This window comes from Narcine bancroftii, chromosome 3 (genome assembly GCF_036971445.1).
Source record: "Narcine bancroftii isolate sNarBan1 chromosome 3, sNarBan1.hap1, whole genome shotgun sequence".
Classification (NCBI taxonomy): Eukaryota; Metazoa; Chordata; class Chondrichthyes; order Torpediniformes; family Narcinidae; genus Narcine; species Narcine bancroftii.
In genome coordinates, this window is record NC_091471.1 from 299,537,402 (window position 1) to 299,556,554 (window position 19,153).

General features: G+C 38.6%; 1 protein-coding gene across 2 annotated transcripts in view; it reads left to right on the forward strand.

Annotated features, from left to right (window-relative positions):
• Nucleotides 1-19,153, forward strand: part of LOC138758974 (A disintegrin and metalloproteinase with thrombospondin motifs 6-like) — a 197,027-nt gene that overhangs the window by 158,576 nt on the left and 19,298 nt on the right. For both annotated transcript variants that reach the window (XM_069928667.1, XM_069928668.1), the window contains exons 18-20: nucleotides 9,605-9,685; nucleotides 14,635-14,798; nucleotides 16,395-16,533. In XM_069928667.1, the coding sequence (XP_069784768.1) occupies nucleotides 9,605-9,685; nucleotides 14,635-14,798; nucleotides 16,395-16,533 (384 nt within the window). The remainder of the gene's footprint in view (nucleotides 1-9,604; nucleotides 9,686-14,634; nucleotides 14,799-16,394; nucleotides 16,534-19,153) is intronic.

Genomic DNA, 19,153 nt, shown 5'->3' on the forward strand with positions numbered 1-19,153 from the left:
GCTTTGAGGCAAGGGCGAATTTATAGCTTACTGGCCTTGATTTAAGGGATTGGGGTGGATAAAACTCTCAGGGCTCCCGCTATCGAAAAGGCATCTTGTCACCTGATCATTAATCGAGATGTCCATCATAGGCCGGAGGGAGTTTTTTTTGTTTTTTTTAAAAATTTTTATTTTTCACACCATAAATCACATTAGCCATGATACACACTTTTTCTTTTTCACACATATACAGTGACTTTTTCTCCCCCCCTCCCTCCTCCCAAGCCACCCCCCCACCCCACCCTCCCATCCATTTTAGGTATACAATCTAGGTTACATTAAACCAGTCAGACAATGTTGTCATTCAACAAAAATACACCAGAAATTCTACTGAGTCCATTCTTTTCTTTCCTTCTCCTTCCATCAACTTAGGTAATGTTTGTCCCCGGTAGGTTTTCGCTATTGTATTTAATGTAAGGCTCCCATATTTGTTCGAATATTTCAATATTATTTCTTAAACTATATGTTATTTTTTCTAATGGAATACATTTATTCATTTCTATATAGCATTGTTGTATTTTCAAATTATCTTCCAATTTCCAGGTTGACATAATACATTTTTTTGCTACGGCTAGAGCTATCTTAACAAATCTTTTTTGTGCATCCTCCAAATCAATTCCAAATTCTTTGTTTTTTATGTTACTTAGGAGAAAGATCTCTGGATTCTTTGGTATATTGTTTTCTGTTATTTTATTTAATATCTGATTGAGATCTTCCCAAAATTTTTCTACTCTCTCATGTCCAGATTGCATGAATTGTTGTTCCCATTTCTTTTTTTACATCGAAAACATCTATCAGATACTGTTGGGTCCCATTTATTTAACTTTTGAGGTGTAATGTATAGTCTGTGTAACCAATTATATTGTATCATACGTAGCCTCGTATTTATTGTATTTCTCATCGTTCCAGAACATAATTTCTCCCATGTTTCCTTTTTTATCTTTATATTTAAATCTTGTTCCCATTTTTGTTTAGTTTTACCATTTGTTCCTCATTCTCCTTTTCTTGCAGTTTAATATACATATTTGTTATAAATCTTTTGATTAACATTGTATCTGTAATCACATATTCTGGCAAACTCAAATTGCTTCCTAATTTATCCTTCAAGTAGGATCTCAGTTGGTAATATGCCAGCGCTGTATCTCCAGTTATATTGTACTTATCTCTCATTTGTTCAAAGGATAAGAATCTACTTCCTGAAAAACAATTTTCTATTCTTTTAATCCCTTTTTTTTCCCATTCTCTTAAGGGAGTAACTTATTTTGCGTCAATATTAGTTTTGGTAATTGATAATTTGTTTTATTTCTTTCTACATGAATCTTCTTCCAAATATTGAGGAGATGATGTAATACTGGAGAAGTTCTATGTTGTACCAATTTTTCATCCCATTTATATAATATGTGTTCAGGTATCTTTACCCCTATTTTATCTAATTCTAATCTCGTCCAGTCTGGTTTTTCCCTTGTTTGATAAAAATCTGATAGGTATCTTAATTGTGCGGCTCTATAATAATTTTTAAAGTTTGGCAATTGTAAGCCTCCTTGTTTATACCATTCTGTTAATTTATCTAGTGCTATCCTCGGTTTCCCCCCTCTCCATAAAAATTTCCTTATTATTTTCTTTAACTCTTTGAAGAATTTTTCTGTCAGTTGTATTGGCAATGCCTGAAATAAGTATAATATCCTTGGAAAAATGTTCATTTTAATACAGTTTATCCTTCCTATTAGTGTTAGTGGTAGATCTTTCCAATGCTCTAAATCGTCCTGTAATTTTTTCATTAGTGGATAATAATTGAGTTTATATAATTGGCCTAGATTTTTGTTTATTTGTACACCTAGGTATCTTATTGCCTGCATTTGCCATCTAAATGGAGATTCCTTCTTAAATTTTGAGAAATCCGCATTATTCATGGGCATTGCTTCACTTTTATTTACGTTTATCTTGTAACCCGACACTTCTCCATATTCCTTCAATTTCTTATATAATTCTTTTATTGATAGTTCTGGTTCTGTTAAGTACACTATAACATCATCCGCAAATAGACTGATTTTATATTCCTTGTCTTTTATTTTTATTCCTTTTATATTATTATCTATTCTTATCAATTCTGCTAGTGGTTCTATAGCTAACACAAACAATAAAGGTGATAGTGGGCATCCCTGCCGCGTTGACCTGCTTAAGTTAAATTGCTTTGATACATGTCCATTTACTGTCACTTTCGCTAACGGTCCCTTATATAATGCTTTAATCCAATTAATATACTTCTCCGGTAAACTGAATTTTTGCAATACTTTGAACAAATAATTCCATTCTACTCTGTCGAAGGCCTTCTCTGCGTCTAAAGCAACTGCTACTGCAGGTGCTTTATTTCCTTCTACTGCATGAATTAAGTTAATAAATTTACAAATATTGTCTGTTGTGCGTCTTTTTTTGATAAATCCAGTTTGGTCTAAATTTACCATTTTCGGTACCTGTTCTGCTAATCTGTTTGCTAATAGTTTAGCTATTATCTTATAATCTGTGTTTAGCAAAGATATTGGTCTATATGACGCTGGTGAGAGTGGATCTTTCCCTTGTTTTAGTATTACTGTAATTACTGCTGTTTTACATGAATCTGGTAAGCTTTGTGTTTCATCAATCTGGTTGATTACATCCAGGAGGGGCGGAATTAATAAGTCTTTAAATGTTTTGTAGAATTCTATTGGAAATCCATCCTCTCCTGGTGTCTTATTATTTGGTAATTTTTTTATTATCTCTTGTATTTCTACTGTTCCAAATAGTTCTGTTAATTTATTTTGTTCCTCTATTTGTAGTTTTGGTAGTTCAATTTTAGTCAAAAATTCATCTATCTTCCCTTCTTTCCCTTCGTTTTCAGTTCGGTATAATTGTTCATAGAATTCTCTAAAGTTTTCCTTAATTTCTTTTGGATTATATGTAATTTGTTTGTCTTTTTTCCTTGATGCCAATACCATTTTCTTAGCTTGTTCTGTCTTAAGCTGCCATGCTAGGATTTTGTGCGTTTTTTCACCTAGTTCATAATATTTCTGTTTTGTCTTCATTATATTCTTCTCTACCTTATATGTTTGTAATGTTTCATATTTTATTTTGTTATCCGCCAATTCTCTTCTTTTAGTTGTATCTTCCTTCATTCCTAATTTTTTTTCTATATTTACTATTTCCCTTTCCAACTGCTCTGTTTCCTGATTATAGTCCTTCTTCATCTTGGTTACATAACTTATTATTTGCCCTCTAATGAATGCTTTCATTGCATCCCATAGTATAAACTTATCTTCCACTGATTCTGTATTTACTTCAAAATACATTTTTAATTGTTTTTCAATAAATTCTCTAAAATCCTGCCTTTTAAGTAGCATGGGGTTTAATCTCCATCTATACATTCTTGGAGGGATGTCCTCTAGCTTTACTGTAAATATTAAGGGTGAATGGTCCGATAGTATTCTAGCTTTATATTCTGTTTTTCTTACTCTATCTTGCATACGAGCTGATAACAAAAATAGGTCTATTCTTGAGTATGTTTTATGTCTAGCCGAGTAGTATGAATATTCCTTTTCTTTTGGGTTTTGTTTCCTCCATATATCCAAAAGTTTCATTTCTTGCATTGATTTAATTATAAATTTGGTTACTTTGTTCTTTCTGTTAATTTTTTTCCCAGTTTTATCCATATTTGAATCCAAATTCAGGTTGAAATCCCCTCCTATTAGTATGTTCCCTTGCGTATTAGCTACCTTCAAAAAGATATCTTGCATAAACTTTTGATCTTCTTCGTTAGGTGAATATACATTAAGTAGATTCCAAAACTCCGAATATATCTGACATTTTATCATAACATATCTCCCTGCTGGATCTATTATTTCCTCTTCTATTTTAAATGACACATTTTTACTAATTAATATAGCCACTCCTCTTGCTTTTGAATTATACGATGCTGCTGTTACATGTCCTACCCAATCTCTCTTTAATTTCTTGTGCTCCAAGTGTGTTTCTTGGACAAATGCTATATCAATTTTTTCTTTTTTCAGTAAATTTAGTAGTTTCTTCCTTTTAATTTGGTTATGTATTCCATTAATATTTAAAGTCATATAGTTTAGCGTAGCCATTTCATACTTTGTTTATCTTCTCTTTCCGTTTTTCCATCATTACCTTTCCTCCTTTTCCATTTCTGTTTTCTTATTTTAAACCCTTTATAAGACAACATTCCTACAACATCAAACATTTTCCTTATTCTCCTATTTATATCTTCTTTAGCCCCAATCTCCCCTTCCCCTCCTGAGTTGTCCTTTATCCCTTGTCGGACAACCACATCTCCCCTCTCCATTTGGGTTTGCGAATTCACTCGCAAGCGTCAACTGATTTTGCAGTGACCGCTATTCCCCCCCACCCAGCCCCCCCCAGAAAAGATTTCACTTTTCATATGTAACAAAGGTCACTCTTTTAATTCCCTCCTTATTCTCTCTACTCCATTACCTTCCCTTATTAATTCTTGTCTATACTATCTATATTTTCCTCTAAGTACAGATACATTCACGTATGCACATTATATCTATTCACTCTTATACCTCTTTACCCACATACATATCAATCGTGATCATTTTTACTCTCATTACACGTCTTCATCCCTCAGTCTATTTTGTAATTGTTCTGCAAATTTTCGTGCTTCTTCTGGATCCGAGAATAGTCTGTTTTGTTGTCCTGGAATAAATATTTTCAATACCGCTGGATGCTTTAGTATAAATTTATACCCTTTCTTCCATAAAATCGCCTTTGGTGTATTGAACTCCTTTCTCTTCTTTAGGAGTTCAAAACTTATATCTGGATAAATGAAGATTTTTTGCCCTTTATACTCCAGTGGCTTGTTGCCCTCTCTTACTTTTCCCATTGTCTTCTCCAGTACCTTTTCTCTTGTAGTATATCTTAGGAATTTTACTAAAATAGATCTTGGTTTTTGTTGTGGTTGTGGTTTAAAGGCCAATGCTCTATGTGCCCTTTCTATTTCCATTTCTTGCTGTAGTTCTGGACATCCTAGGATCCTAGGGATCCAATCTTTTATAAACTCTCTCATATTCTTGCCTTCTTCATCTTAAGGCCCACTATCTTTATGTTATTTCTTCTGTTATAATTTTACATTATATCTATTTTTTGAGCTAACAGTTCTTGTGTCTCTATAGCTTTTTTATTAGATTCCTCCAATTTCTTTTTTAAGTCTTCTACCTCCATTTCTGCTGCTACTGCCCGCTCTTCCATCTTGTCCATTTTCTTTCCCATTTCTGTTAAGGTCATCTCTATTTTATTCATTTTCTCTTCTGTGTTGTTTATTCTTTTTCTTAAATCATTAAATTCCTGTGTTTGCCATTCTTTAAATGACTCCATGTATCCCTTAATAAGAGAAAGTACCTCCTTTATCTTGCCTTTCTTTTCTTCTATTTCACTGTACTCTTCCTCTTCCTCTTCTTCTTCCTCTGGGTTGGCCATCTGTTGTTTCTTTGTTGCCCTTTTCTTCTCTTCTTTCTTGTTTCTATTGTCTTTTGTGTTCTCTTCTTGCTGCAGGTGTTCTGCAGCTGTCGTTGCCGGCTGTGGAGATCGACTCCCCAGCTGGTTCCCCCTCCCGTCGGTGTGTTTTTTTTCATGCGCGGTTGCGCACTTTTACTCGGCTCATCGAGCCATTTTTGTAGTCCACTTTCTACCAACCTGAGGGAGCGGGTTTCTCTCTCAACCGCGGGCCTCTTCGAACAGGTAAGGCCTTCTCCTTCTTCTTCCGTTGTCTTCTCTTCCTCTCTTCTTACCGTTGAATTCGATTTTTCTTTTTTTGTCGCCATCTTCTTTCCACCTTTATACTCACTTTTCTTTAACTTTTATTTCTGTGCCTTTGTGTTTTCCTTTGTTTTTCCCGACTTTTCTGGAGAGGGCTGGAGTTCACCGTCCAGCCACTACTCCATCACGTGACTCCTCCCCGGCCGGAGGGAGTTGATGTGGTCTCTTTTGATCCAGTCTGATCCGTGCTGACTCATAGTCTGGGAGCATAATGGCAGTGCCCATGTGGTGGCATGATTATCCCCTGAAGTTGATGGCATCCTAAATAGCAGCCCCTATGTTACAGCATGGTCGTCTCCAAAAGATAATGGTGCCCCCCCCCCCCCCATGCTGTGCACACAACAGCACTGTGGCTGGAAGGTAGTGTGATCAGCGTACCTTCGTGTAGTGTCCCTTCTTTCTGCTTTGGTTGGCCACAAAAGTAGCACTTTTAGTGTTCCTGGGAGACCATGGCCGTGGTGGGCTCGCTCGTCAGATGCGGTAGCGGACTGCTGACTTGTAAACCCGTGTCACAGGATGTTGTCCCCCTGTGGACCCTGTGCCATTCGCTGAGTAAGCTTCCATTGTTATGGAGGGCGATCTCCAACGATTTTATCTTTAAGTCCAACTTACTCTACTTGAGTAGCCTCTGGCACACATAGACCGACCTGATGCCTGCTACATAGGCGTCCCGGATCAGTGGCCGGCACTGGCTGGAATTTGCACTCTCGTGCGAGTCCCCATAAGGTCCTGAGGAACTCGTCGCTCAATTCACCCAGTTGCTGTCTGCAGGTGGTCAGCATGTACCTGGCTTATACTTCGTTGATTTTCTCACTGACCTAGTCCTTGAATATGTCCATTGCATCCCTGTATATTGCGGTGTCCTTGATCATCGGGAACACTCTATGTCCAACCCTGGAGAAGAGTAGGTGTAGTTTATTTGCCTCTAATGCCATGATTCCGGAAGAATTTTGCAGGAAGACCTCAAAGCAGCATAGCCAAAGTTGAAAGCAGTCTGAGAATTCTGTTGATTGTGGGTCCATCTCCAGCTTATCAGGCTTAAGAGTTGTTCCATCATTGGAAAAAAATTGATGCGCCTGCAATGACCCACACATGGAGAAATGGACTAGCCCACAAAATGGCTGATGAATGTGGAGACCGGGTGGGCTTTCGTCTCAGATGACTTCCCACGTGGCAGGAAGACAGTCAGCAGTGGTGGGAACACTGGCCAATCCCAGGTCGGTGCTCCGATGACACGGTGCCCATATAAACATGACAGTGACCAGGCGGAGCCAGCGACCATCCACATGGTCGTACTCGGGCTCCTAATGTTTTGCACGTCGAAGCAACACGTGGTTGGAGCAGGCTGAGGCTCAGTTCCCGCTCCAGCATATCACCACTGATGACATTCACTACTTCTACGTCGTGGGTGCATTCGATCAAGACAGAACAGCAAGGGTTGTAGACTTCCTATGGCAGCCTCCAGAGCAAGGCAAATGTGTGGTCCTCAAAGTGCTGTTAACCCGTACTTTCAGGCTCTCTCCGCATGAGCACACTGCCTGATTGCTACACATGGACTAATTGGGGTACAGGACCCCATCCACCCTAATGAGCTGAATGTTCGCTCTGACTGAGGGTCGCAAGCCTTACCTGCTTTCCGAGCAGATCTTTCTGGAGCAACTACCCAAGGATATCCGACTCTTGCTCATGGACAGACACTTCACCAACCCCCGGACCATCATGGTCTGGACGGACATGCTCTAGAGAGTGAAGAGGGATATCAGTACCATCGTAGACCAGGTCAGCATGCCCTACGCACAGCTGACTGCTAAGCCTCGACTAGCAGAGTCAAGTCAATTACCTGGGCCACTTCTGCTATCATCATCTGCAATGGGGTGCGGAAGCTCGTCGATGCTGCCCACCTTGCAGGTTTCTGGGAAACGCCCTGGCCATCTGTCGTTGATGGCTGCAGCAATTGGCCCACGTGATAGTCTTCTCTGCGTTTAAGACTCCTTGTCAGGTTGACGTTTCCTGGTCGACACCGGCACTGAGATAGGCGCCCTGCCCCCCGCCGGCCTCGAAGCTTATGGAAGATGGTGAGTTCAGGGAGGAGTTTGTGGATAATCTGGAACACATCAGTATTAACAAGATTTTAGATAATAGTTCCCCAAGCCCAGATGAGATCTATACTTGGTTGCTGTGGGAAGCTAGGGAGGAGACAGCTGGGATCCTGATGGAGATTTTTGGTTCTTAATTAGCTTAATGTGAGGAGTCAGGAGACTAGAGGATGGTTGATGTTCCTTTATTTGAGAAGGACAGCAAGTTTAAGCCAAGTATCTGCAGGCTGATGAGCCTTCTGTCAGTGATTGGGGAAACTACTGGGGAAAATCCCAAGGATTTTGGTAAGTTGCAAGTTTGTCACAAAAAAAAACTTGGAAGGGTGCTTTTACAAAAGAGCCAGCAGGTTATCTATAAGATTATGTCCAGCTATATATAGAGCATAATTTAAAGAATATTGGATTTCTATGATAGGGAAGATTAAGTTATCACTAAGCAAGGGCAGCATGAGAACAGTTATTAAGATCATTTAGGACTCTGATAGCTGCAGGAAAGAAACTGTCTTTAAGCCTGTTGATTCATGCTTCCACACTCTTAATTCTTCTCCTTAATAGGAGGAAGGAGAAGAGAGTGTGTCTCTGATGGGTTCATCAGGATGGAGGGACTGATCAGCAATATTCAGCATGGATTTGTACTGGGGAAATTATGTCTCACTGGCTTATTTGAGTTTTTGATTAAGGCAGGGCAAAGATTAAAAGTGGCAGTAGGTGATTTATGGAGATTTGAAAATTTTGTTTTTAACCAAGGAGTGGTTGATACGTTGAACTCACTGCCAGAGACATGGTGGAGTTAAGTACCATCAGCACATTTAAGAGACAGTTGAACAGGAAATTAAATAGCCAAGGCACAGAAGAATACAGACCTTGTGTCGGGAAATTAAATTCAAGGTGACAGGCAAGATGGTTGGCATAGACATGGTAGGTCAAAAGTCCCATTTCTATAATTTTAAGGCTCTGCAACAAAAGATATCGCTTTTTAGTTTCTCATCTGGAAGTTGCCACATCTAACAATGCAGCTTTCTTTAATGTTGCATTTGAGTGCCAGGAGAATGGATTTTTCTGATTAATCTTCTGGAAAGGGACATGAACCTACAACTTTTTATCTCAGGCAAGAAGTAGCACAAACAGGATTAAACCTGACAACCATAACAGGGCCTGATTTAAAGTGAAATCCTAACAAAAAGATGATCTGAAATAAACTTTGAGTAAATATGATGCTCCAAAGCTCCAATAATATCTTAGGCACTCCTTCCTTTGTGCCTTGGTCTTTTCAGAGAGCAGATATTAGGTGGTTATCCACCAGTGTGAGTTCTCTCATGAAGGTGTGAACAGTTGTCTTCCAAAAGAAATTCTATCCACAGAGTTTGTTTTGGAAGACAAACAGATTTGTTCAGCTGTACTGCAAGATGCAGCTCAGTGCTTTTTGGTTCATGTTTATGTTCCATCTTGTGTGAAAGAAGTATGGAAATACAAGTCATTGGATGATTGGTGTAAGAAATCAAAAGTACTGAAATAAGAGGAAGCCCTTGTTTCAACTGTCAGTTACCTAAACATTTTTATTTAAATAACTATACTCAGAAATGTTTTTTTATTGTCAAATACTGCTTTAGATTATTTTTGTAACCATGTATTTCTTTCAGGTTACGTTGAAGTTATCCATATTCCTCAAGGATCAGTACACATTGAAATTAAAGAACTAAATGTATCTCAGAATTACCTTGGTAAGTACAGTCACTAAATTAAAAAATCGTGACCAGGGTTTTCTGTGTACGAGTTGAACTACCAAATTTTCTACCCATGGAAGTTATTATTTTTAACTGAAAAGGCAGGATGTTTACCTTCATTAGCACGGGGTATAGTGTACAAGAGCACAGAGTCTCAATACATCTTAATGAAACATTGGCTTGGCCACTGTTGGTTTACTGTGTCATTTCTGATACGGCAATATAGGAAGATTATTGTAAGAATGGAGAAGTGCAGAGGAGATTTACCTAGATGTTGCATGGATGTAATGTTTTAGTTATGAGGAGAAACTGGAGAAGCAGGGTTCATTTTCCTTGGAGTAGAAGATGCTATGAGGGTACCTGAAGAGATGCACAAAGTTATGAGAGACATATGAGTATAGATGCACTTTATAGTACAAACTTTTCCCCAATATAGAGGACTTTAAAACTAAAGTGCTTAGGTTTAGGATGAGTAGTAAGGGGTTTCAGAGAGATCTGAGGAAGAATTATTTCCCAGAAACTGATTGCAACCTAGAATGCACTGGCTTAGAAAATGGTGAAAGCAGGTACTCACAATACTTAAACCACCTGGATGAGCACTTGAAAACCAGGGTATTGTAAGTGCTAGATCATGTGGGCTGAAAGCTCTGTCCTATGCTGAACTCCTCTGTTGCCTACTTCCCTCAGTAGATTCTAATAACCAGTTTGGCCAATAACTAATAAATAGAGTTTTCCTTTGTTTCCTCTATCATCTTGCTCAATAACAACATCTTGTATTTATGTTCCTCCATCAATGTGGAACAATATTCCAAAGCTCTTAAAAAATATATTGGCAACAAAATGAAAATATTAAATCAGAGGAACAAATGCTCTTCAAAGCTGAAGGTTTTTCTATGGAGCTTCTTAAGAAGGAAAGTTATACAAATAACTTTATTGGGCAACAACTTAACACATTAGGCATAATGAAACAAGTGAACGGAGGCATTCGAGAGGCAAAAATTAAGATAATTTGGGATGATCGTAGGGCTGGAAAAGCAAAGAGGAAGCAGAGTTATAATCAAAACATCTCTTAATTGCATCAATTTAGATTATCTAGCACAAGCTTGATAAGGTAAACAATGCATTTTGAGTTAGGTCACAGGCAAGAGAGTTTTAGTCCTGAAACTTGTGTTGGGTTAAATGAGGGAGGTTGGCCCACCATGTACTGAAATAATGCTAATAAAGCAATGGCTACATTGAACAGCCAAGGGCTGATTAAGGATAATCAGCATGGTTTTGTGTGTAGTTTTTTGACTAGAAAATAGATGAAGGGAAAGCTGTAGATGTTATGTGAGTTGGTTCAGACATAAGGTATCCATGGAGAGGTTGTAAATTGGATTTGAAATTAGCTGAATGGGAGAAGATAGAATGGTAATGGATAATTGCTTCTCAGACTGAAGGCCTGTTTGTTGTCTATATCAATGATATGGATGATAATGTGGTTAATTGGATCAGCGGGTTTGCTGATAATGCTAAGATTGGAGGCGTGAACAGCGAGGAAGGTTTTCAAATCTTGCAGAGGGATATGGACCAACTGAAAAAATAGGTCAGAAGATGGCAGATGGAATTTAATGCAGACAAGTGTGAGGTGTTGCATTTTGGAAGGACAAACCAAGGTAGGACATGCACAGTAAATAGTAGGGCACTGTGGAGAGCGGAGGAACAAAGGGATCTGGGAATACAGATACATAATTCCCTGAAAGAGGCATCATAGGTGGATAGGGTTGTAAAGAAAGCTTTTGGCATATTGGCCTTCATAAATCATTGAGTATAGGAGTTAGGATATTATGGTAAGGTGGTATAAGACATTGGTGAGGCCAAATTTGGAGTATTGTGTGCAGTTTTGGTCACCTAACTACAGGACAGATAACAATAAGATAGAAAGAGTGCAGAGAAGATTTTGGAGCATGGAAGAATGAGGGGAGATTTGGTAGACATTTACAAAATTATATGGGGTATAGACAGAATTAATGTGAGTAGGCTCTTTCCACTTAGATTAGGAGAGACAAACGTGAGAAGACATGGCTTTAGAGTGAAAGGGGAACTTCTTCACTCAGAGAGTGGTGGGAGCGCAGAACAAGCTGCCATCTGTCATGGTAAATGTGGGCTCACTCTTAGGCTTTGAGAATAAATTGGATAGATATGTGGATGGGACATGTATGGAGGGTTATGGACTGAGTTCAGATCAGTGGGACAAGTGGAATAATATTTTGGCACAGAATAGAAGGGCCAAATGGCCTGTTTTCTGTGATGTAGTGCTCTATGGTTCTATTACTTTTACTCCTTTCTTAATGCATTCCATATTTTGTAGAATGGTCTATGTTAAAGTACATTGAGGCCTAACCTCAAAACTGTCCCATCTTTTCAAGGACTATTGGTTTTAATATTTTTGTTATATTCTCATTTTTTTGTTATTTTTTAATCCGTGGAATGTGGTTGCTGCTCACAAGGCCATTATTTACTGACCATCACTACCTACTCTTCAAGAGGGTGGCAGTTTTCCACCCTCTTGATCTGTTGCAATCCTTCTAAGGAAGGTAATTCCTCAGGTGGTGGAGAAAGTAGATGGGGTACCAATCAAGTAAACTTCTTGAATGTCAATGGAATATTCTGTCACAAAATACAAACTCCTTTAGTGAAATGGTTCTTGGCAAGTCACAGCTGCTTGGTAATGATCTTCCTAATGTTTCATGAAATTACTTGAAAAACTCCAGTTATAATTATCACAGGTTTTCCACTTGTTTCATTTTTTATTCTTCAAATATAGAGATATATTAAATTTTATATAATTTAAATATGATTTCCAAACAGGAAAGTTCATAAATGTTAAATGAAGACTGAATCAAACTCCATGAAGAATGTCTGACATAGACCAAAGCCCTTTTTTTAAAAATATTTTATTGATTTTTTTTAACAATTAAAAAAAAAGTGTGCTACTAGACCAGAAAAAAGTTATAAAAATTATCATATGTTTAAGTTCCAAAGCACAATCATGAAAAATAAAATAGAACATATCAAAAGGGGGAAAAAAAGACCAAGCCTGACATAGGCAAAATGTATGCAGTATGCTTTCACTAAGTTCACATTTAGGCCAGATAGCAGGGAAATGTTGGCCCCTATCCTAGAGCTGGAGGAAGATAAATAGAGGAATGATGAGATATAAACTGTGATTTTCCAGTCATAACATTTTAGCACAATACAGACTCTTCACCCCATGATGTTATGCCAACCTATATAAACCTACTCAAAAATCTTATCCTTTCCTACCTCGTGCCCTCTTTTTCTTGCATCCATGTGCCTGTCAAAGTGTATTTTATGTCCCTATTGTTCTAACCATCACCCCTCCAATTCATTCCATGTACGCACTACTCCAGAGGTTCTCAACCTTTTTCTTTCCGCTCACATACCACTTTAAGTAATCCCTATGCCATCGGTGTTCTCTGATTGGTAAGGGATTGCTTAAGGTGGTTGTGAGTGGGAAGGGATGGTTGAGAATCACTGCTCTGATCCAAATTGTTAATGAAATACTTTGCTTGAGAAAAATTGTCATTGGCCCATTTCCTTTGGAGTTCTGAAACCGTGCACATAACGAGTCAATGAGGTATTAAAACAGTGGTTTTCAAACTTTTTATTTCCACCCACATACCACCTTAAGCAATCTCTTACTAGTCACAGAGCACCGATGGCATAGGGAATACTTAGTGGTATTGAAGTTGAAAGAAAAAGATTAAGAACCACTGCCCTACTCTGTAAAAGAAAAATCCTGACACCTCCCCTAAATTTTCCTCCCCTCACATGAAACAGATGTCCTCTGGTATTTTCTACTGTCATCCTGGGAAAAAGATACTGGCTGTCCACCCTACCTATGCCTCTACATCCTTCTTTGCTCCAAAGAGAAAAGACCTAGCTCTGTTAACCTTGTCTCATAAGACATGTTCTCCAATCCAGGCAACATCCTGCAAATCTTTGCACACTCTTCAAAGCTTCCACACCCTTCCCTGTAATGAGGTAATCAGAATTGAACATAGTATTCCAAGTGTGGTCTTGCCAGAATTTTATCAAGCTGCGACATTATCTCACGCCTCTTGAATTCAATCCCCTAATTAATGAAGGTCGCATACCATAATCCTTATCAACTACCTAATAAACCTGCATGGCAACCTTGAGAGATCTAAAGATTTGGACCAAAGGTTCCTCTGTTCTTCCACGCTGTTAAGAATCCTGCCATTAACCATGTACTCCACTTTTAAGTTTGATCTTCCAAAATCCATCACTGCACACTTTTCTGGATTGAATTCCATCTGCCATTTCTCCCAACTCTGGGTCCTGTCTATATTCTGTTGTAGCCTACAACAATCTTTTGCACTATCCGCACTTCCAACCTTCATGTTTTCAGCAAACTTACTGACCTATCCTTCCACTTCATCAACCTGGCGGTGTATAAAAATCACAAAGAGCAGGAGTCCTGGAACAGACCCCTGAGGAATTCCACTTGTCACTGACCTTCAGTCAGAATACATTCCATTTACTACTACCCTCTGGTTTCTGCAGGCAAGCTGATTCTGAATCCACACAGAAAAGATTGCATGGATCCCATGCCTCATGACTTTCTGAATGAATCTACCATGGGGGACCTTGTCAAATGCCTTACTAAAATCCATATAAATCACATCTGCCATCCCTTAATCAATTTTTTGTCATTTCCTTAAAAAATACTCAATTAGGTCTGTGAAGCATGACCTGCCCCTCACAAAGTCATGCTGGCTGTCCCTGAGAAGACGGTTTTTCTAATGTACGCAGTACTGTGCTTTGGAAGGTTTAAGACAATACACTTGAACTAAATAAGAGATTGTATAAAACTTGGATTATTTAGATCTTTTCAAAATAATTTTAAGTTTCTTTTTAAGCACTGAAGTCTGATGGTGAAGAATACTTTATTAATGGTGGCTGGTCCATTGATACACCGCAGCAGTTCGATATTGCTGGGACTGTGTTCCAATATAAGAGACCAGATGATGAACCTGAGTGTCTGGAAGCATTGGGACCGACAAATGCCAGTCTTTATCTTATGGTAATCAATCCTTTCATTTGTGGTTTGGATGATGCTTTGGAACAGTTTAATTAAAGATGACTATTAGATTTAAATTCATTTATTATTGTCACATAAAAATATGCAGTGAAAAGCTTTTTTGCATGCTATTCAAAGGTAAGCAAAGAGTCAGCATGCTCCATTATCATGTTTTGGAAAAAAAAGAAAGAAAAAGTCTCTTCAGAGAGATGATTGGTCGACAATCATGTAACTGCCCGTGTAGCCTCGCTACTTGTTTCCATTGTTCAGGGGAAGGGTTCCTGTGGATACTTATCTCGAGTCCCCACATCCAGCTGCCTGCTCATTCCTGATAAGTACAGTGCCACTTACAGGTAAAAGTTATTCCACAATTTGTTGTCAGTGACTGGTTCACATTTTTCCGATAGGCCACTCTGTGGCTTGCAGAGATTTTAACAGGTAAGAGTGGTGTGGCCTCTTGCCCGGTATTTTCCTCATTGGAACATTACAGGAACCCCACTGCTTGCCATGGACAAGTTGGGCTGTAGGGCCTGTTTCCATGCAGTAAAACTTGATCATTTCAAGTGTTTCTTAATACAACTTATTGTTCCCATTTATATCAACCTTGCAGTTATTTACAGAAAAATAATGTTTGGTCAAGTATGAAGATTGGAATGGATTTTCCATTTTGGATCCAGTCAGGAAATTAAAACAAAATGCACCCCAAATTGCACTGGTTAATTTAAAATCAATGTTTCACTATAACATAACAATTACAGCACGGAAACAGGCCATTAGGCCCTTCTAGTCCGCACCGAACCAAACACCCCTTTCTAGTCCCACCTCCCTGCACAATGCCCATAACCCTCCATCTTCTTCTCATCCATATACCTGTCCAACCTTTTCTTAAATAATACAATTGACTCCGCCGCCACTATTTCTCCCGGAAGCTCATTCCACACGGCTACCACTCTCTGAGTAAAGAAGTTCCCCCTCATGTTACCTCTAAACCTCTGCCCCTTAATTCTTAACTCATGTCCTCTTGTTTTAATCTTTCCTCCTCTTAACGGAAATAGTCTATCCACATCCACTCTGTCTATCCCTTTCATAATCTTAAATACTTCTATCAAATCCCCTCTCAACCTTCTACGCTCCAAAGAATAAAGACCTAATCTGTCCAATCTCTCCCTATACTCTAGATGCTTAAACCCAGGTAACATTCTGGTAAGCCTTCTCTGCACTCTCTCCACTCTGTTTATATCCTTCCTATAATTAGGCGACCAGAACTGCACACAGAACTCCAAATTAGGCCGCACCAACGTCTTATACAATCTCAACATCACCTCCCAACTCCTATATTCCATGCAATGATTGATAAAGGCCAGCATACTAAAAGCCTTCTTCACCACCCTATTCACGTGAGTTTCTACCTTCAGGGAACGATGTACCGTTACTCCTAAATCTTTCTGCTCTTCTGTATTCATCAATGCTCTTTCATGAACGATCACAATTAGGCCATATATAATTATTTATTTCTATTAAATATATACAGTGTATTCTGATATATTTGAGTGTGGCATTCTGGTACCTAATCTTGTTTTCAATTTTTTTTTAATCTAGGTGCTGGTACAAGAGGAAAATCAGGGTATCCATTACAAATTTAATGCACCCATCACACGCACAGTTAGTGATGACTCGCTAACCAATTATGCATGGCACTATTTTCCATGGTCCAAGTGCACTGCAATCTGTGCAGGAGGTAGGAAGTAGAAACATAGAAACATTATTCGTATTTGTGATGGACTTGGCTTAGAATACCAAACACACTTTGCTTCTGATATGAATGACTATGGGGAGAATGTGTCAAATTTTGATGGAGCTTTCTATTGTTTTAATGAGAACTCTACCTCATAACATGAAAGCAAACTGAAATACAAGTTGCCAGTGTGCTCTACAATCAAAGTTTATCAAAGAGATCTGTATTTATGATTGTAGCCGCACAATGCCAAAGCCACTGCCTCAGAATAGAAATATGTTGCACAAATTGGTAATTAGCTGATAGCTTCAAGGGAAACAGAAAGAAAAGCATTTATATACCAGCTGAAAGAGTTAAATCCCATCAAAATAAAATTGCAGTGGAGCATTCAAATGTTTGTCTAAAATTCCAGTTTACCCTAAAGGTGTCCTCAGAAACCAGCCCTCTCCAGGAAAATAGGAAAAAAAGTTAGGAAAAAGCAAAGCATTACAAAAATAGAATATAAGAAATAGAAGATAAAGATACAGAGAAGAGAAAGAAGATGGCTTCCAAGAAAGAGAAAGTAAGAACAACTGGAAAAAAAATAGTAAAAAAGTCACCGGAGAAGAAAGAAGAAGGCCTTACCTGCATGAAGGAACAGGAGGCTGTGGTGACGAGGAGCACCCGACCCTCGAGGTCAGTGCCTGCCCTGCGGAGTCGCGACCCACCAGCCGGTGCACTACATAAATGGCTCTCGGAGCCAAACAAAAGTGTGCAATCAAAGGTGAAAGAGAACACCAGCGGGAGGGGGGGCTCAGCAGAGGAGTGAGCTGTCACAGAGCGAGCAGCTGAGGGACGCCCGACACCAGGGCTCTCAGATGGAGGACAAGGAAGACAGCAGAAGAGGGAGCGACGAAACAGACTTGGAAAATGGATGGAGGGAAGACTGACAAGACGACAAACGTCAGGAAGCACAACTGGGCAGGCCCAGCAAGAAGAGGCCTGACAAAGAGATACAAGCAACTCATCGGGAAAAAAACAGAAGAGATACAGACACAAAGAAGAGAAGAAGAAGACACAAACAAAGATACAGACGCAGAAGAAGACCAAGATCTTCACAGAGAAATAAAAGGTAAAACTGATGAACAGAATGTAGATAGTCTTTTGAAGAACAAATGAGATCACTAAAAGAATGATTGTCATTAGTTTAATAAAATTAAAAGGAAAATGAAAAGAACAGAAGATTAAAAGCAAAGGTTAGAACTGGTAATGACAGAAATAGGGAAAAGAGTAGAGAACGTGGAAGAGTGGGAAACGGCTGTAGAAATGGAAGTAAATGACAAGAGAAACATTAGAAGAAAGTGACAAAAAAAATTAAAGAGAGACAAGAGTTATCTCAGAAAATTGATATGTTGGAAAATTATAGTAGGCGAAACAACATAAAAATAGTGGGCCTGAAGGAGGGTGAAGAAGGCACAGACATGAAGGAATTTATAACAGGATGGATCCCGAAGGTCCTGGGAATGTCAGAAATGCAGGAAGAAATGGAAAAGAGCATTAGCTACAAAACCACAGACACATCAAAAACCAAGATTCATCTTAGTAAAATTTTTGAGATACACGACATGAGAAAATATACTGGAACGGGCAAGGAATAAAATTAGAGAAGATAATAAACCATTGGAATACAAGGGTCAAAAAATATTTTTTTTACCCAGCCATAAGTTTTGAATTCTTAAAGAGGAGGAAGGAAATTAATATATCGAAATCAACTTTATGGAAAAAAGGTTACTAATTCATATTAAGGCATCAAGCCACGCTTAAAATATTTATACCCGGGGAGCAAAACAGGCTGTTCTCGGATCCAGAGAAAGCGCAAGAATTCGCAGAACATTTGTAGGACAGGAGAAGAGATGAAGAGATGAAACAAGAATGAAAAACGGTGATAAAGTATATATAAAAATGTAAAAACAATGTATACATAAAGAACTAAAGAGGGAAAAGAGAAGGGAAGGAAGGGAGTAAGGGAGAAAAAAAGAGGTGAGAGAGCTTTATGTGTTTTTTTAAAGTGTTTTCTGGAGAGGGCTGGGTAGAGGGGGAATAACCGTCACTGCAAAATCAGTTGACGCTGCGAACAAGATCGCAATCCAAATGAAAAGGGGAGTTGTAGTTGCCCGGCAAGGGATATGGGGCAACTCAGAGGTGGGGGAGCTTCTGGGGTTAAGGAATTAGTGGATGTGGGAACCGTGAGGTACTTTATGTCTTAAATGTGGTACATTAATTGTAATAAGAGAAAACTAAGAGATGAAAATGGGGAAAAGGGGGATGGAGGTGGCAAAGAGGTGTATGCAAGATATAAGATGGCCATGTTGAACTATATGACTATAAACATTAATGGAATACATAACCAAATTAAGAGGAAATGCTACTAAATTTATTGAAGAAGGGAAAAATAGATAAGGCATTTGTGCAGGAAATGCATCTAACTGAAGCGGAACATAACAAACTAAAGAGAGACTGGATAGGACACGTAACGGCAGCATCCTATAATTCAAAAGCTAGAGGAGTAGCCATACTAGTTAACAAAAATGTACCAATCAAAACAGATGAGGAAATAATAGATCCGGCAGGGAGGTATGCAATG